Source organism: Hordeum vulgare, chromosome 6H (assembly GCF_904849725.1).
Source record: "Hordeum vulgare subsp. vulgare chromosome 6H, MorexV3_pseudomolecules_assembly, whole genome shotgun sequence".
NCBI classification, from domain to species: domain Eukaryota; kingdom Viridiplantae; phylum Streptophyta; class Magnoliopsida; order Poales; family Poaceae; genus Hordeum; species Hordeum vulgare.
Window position 1 is genome coordinate 297,744,062 of NC_058523.1, and position 2,306 is coordinate 297,746,367.

The window sequence follows — 2,306 nt, forward strand, 5'->3', positions numbered from 1 at the left end:
TTCTGACTAAACAAACATGTAAAAAATTGTGCAAATTTGTACAACTAACAAAAAAGACTAACTCATCTGTCACCACCAATCAATGCCTTGTGTTACAGGCTATTCATCGTACTGGTTGATGCTCTTCTAGTGTTGTGCCACGACTATCCCCATGGTCCGTACATACACGCGTGCTATGTAGCTGGATTTAGATTGATCAAGGCAGGATCAATTAGACTCGCTTGAGCTAGTTTTCTTATTATATGTGTGTAGTTACTCTTGGACTACAGCTAATCTGTGGTAGAAAATCTGGCCAACTTTTTATAACTGTTATTGGAGGGATGATACTATATCATGAGGGATTGTAATTGGTTTGCTCGATTCTCATATTAGAATTATATTAGTACAACACTGCACCTAAAACCGAGTGAGATTTTTTCACACCTGGACACACCTAGCAGGTGTGACCTGGCATGCGAGTTGGCAACAGTTAGGTGGTGTGTGTTCAGGTTATATATTCGCCACTTGTGGCATGGACGAGCGTGTTGTAGTTGAACTATCTCAACCTACCTAGGATTCCTCTACTTTCCCACCCACCTTTCTCTCCACATCCCCATCTCATTTATTTTCTCTAGTCCTCATCCCCCTTTTGATATGATCTCATCGCTCAGGTGTTACAATTGTTATTCAGAACCTCGTCTCGGTGCGCCCCAAAAGTTTCTCCCCTAGTGAGAAGATCAGTAACATCCACCGTGTCGGTGTGAGCCACTCCGGTCGGCTTGCCCAAAATCTGTCGCGGGGTTTGATCTCTCCCAGAATCCGGCGACGGAGCCTAGAAAGCGTCGGCGGCGACGCGAGCAATCCTGACAGCCATGGACGAGGCTAACATCAACGTCACCAAGCTGCTGGAGTCGCTCATCACCAAGGTCGACCAGCAGCACGTCCTCCATGACAAGCAGATCGAGATCCAGGCTGCCTTCAACAACTATTTCTCCCACGAGCTCTGCGGCCTAACCAAGCAAATCGATCTGGCGCAAGGGGGTGTTGACGTGATGCGCACGTTTGCAAAGTTGTCCATGGTCTCCGCCGGCTCGGACACCACTCTGGTCCATCAAGCCCCGGAGCCGCCACCACCGCCGCCGCCCCCGTCTCCGCGCTACCTGCCGCCTCTACCACCGCCACCACTGCCACCGCCACCCCCGTCTCCAGGTTACCTTCCGGATCCAACACGCCCAGCAGGACCGCATGTCCGGTTGCGGGAAAACCGCCGGCCCGTGATCCCGACTCTGGCCACGGTCGCCGCGCCTCTGATGGGGATGGACTCTTCCCCGACCGTGTTCAATACCAACACGGAGCATCACAAACCTCCCTAGCATGATTTCCTGTAATTTCAAGGCTCTGCCCCGTACCTATGGATCGATCGCTACCTCACCTGCTCCGAGCTCTACAGGTTGGCACCTCGTAACTGGGTGGCCACCGCAACGCTCTACATCAACAGCTAGGCCGCGCACTGGCTGCAGGCGTTTCATGAAACACATCACGACAACACTTGGGAGGCGTTCACAGCATCCCTTCTGGAGGAATTGAGTGTCGACGATTTCGAGCTTGTGATGCACAAACTATTGTAGCTTCGTCAAACCGGCAGAATTGCTGACTATCGTGTCATGTTCGATGAACAGATGTACCACTTCCTCGCCCTTGACCCCACAATCAACACGAAGTTCTTCGTCACCCAATTCCTCTTGGGGCTCAAGGATGTACTGCATGCCACGGTGCATCTCCATGGACCCTCCAGCATCACGCGCATCTCGGTGTTGGCTCGCATCCAGGAGGAGGAGTTGGGCACGACGTGGGAGAACCCACGCTTGACCCCGTGAGAAAGGCCTCCCCCGATGGTGCCGATGCAGCTTCCACGAGCCACCACATTGATCCAATAACAAGGGGACGAATACACGCGGGAACGACAATTATGCGATTTCCGGCGCGCCAACAACTTGTGTTTCAAGTCCGACGATTGATACTCGCGGGAACACAAGTGTGCTCAACCCGCCTAGTGGCTCACCATCCGCGTTGGCTACAACACCGAGTTTCTTTGTGATAATGCCATACACGTGATGGAGCTGCTGGATGATCCAGGTCCGGGCACTCTGCCCCCGCCACCTACAATGAACGCCTCGGAGTGCTGCCTTCTCTCATCGCAGGCATTGGATGGCACCGATTCGGCCACCATCATTCGTCTTCGAGCTCCGGTGGGAAATCATGTGATGCTGCTCCTCCTCGACTCGGGAAGTACCCATAGCTTCGTCAACAAATCATTCTTCGAGTGA

At 52.7% G+C, this 2,306-nt stretch overlaps 1 protein-coding gene across 1 annotated transcript; it reads left to right on the top strand.

Moving 5' to 3' along the window:
- The first annotated feature begins 535 nt into the window (after positions 1-535).
- LOC123402367 (protein EARLY FLOWERING 5-like) lies at positions 536-1,715 on the top strand. The gene has a single exon (XM_045096287.1). It carries the CDS (start codon positions 852-854, stop codon positions 1,350-1,352), a length of 501 nt encoding a protein of 166 aa, XP_044952222.1. The 5' UTR covers positions 536-851; the 3' UTR covers positions 1,353-1,715.
- The last annotated feature ends 591 nt before the right edge of the window (positions 1,716-2,306 follow it).

What these genes read in the sequence shown, in the direction of transcription:
- LOC123402367 (XM_045096287.1), top strand. Translation starts at nt 852, where the DNA reads ATGGACGAGGCTAACATCAACGTCACCAAGCTGCTGGAGTCGCTCATC.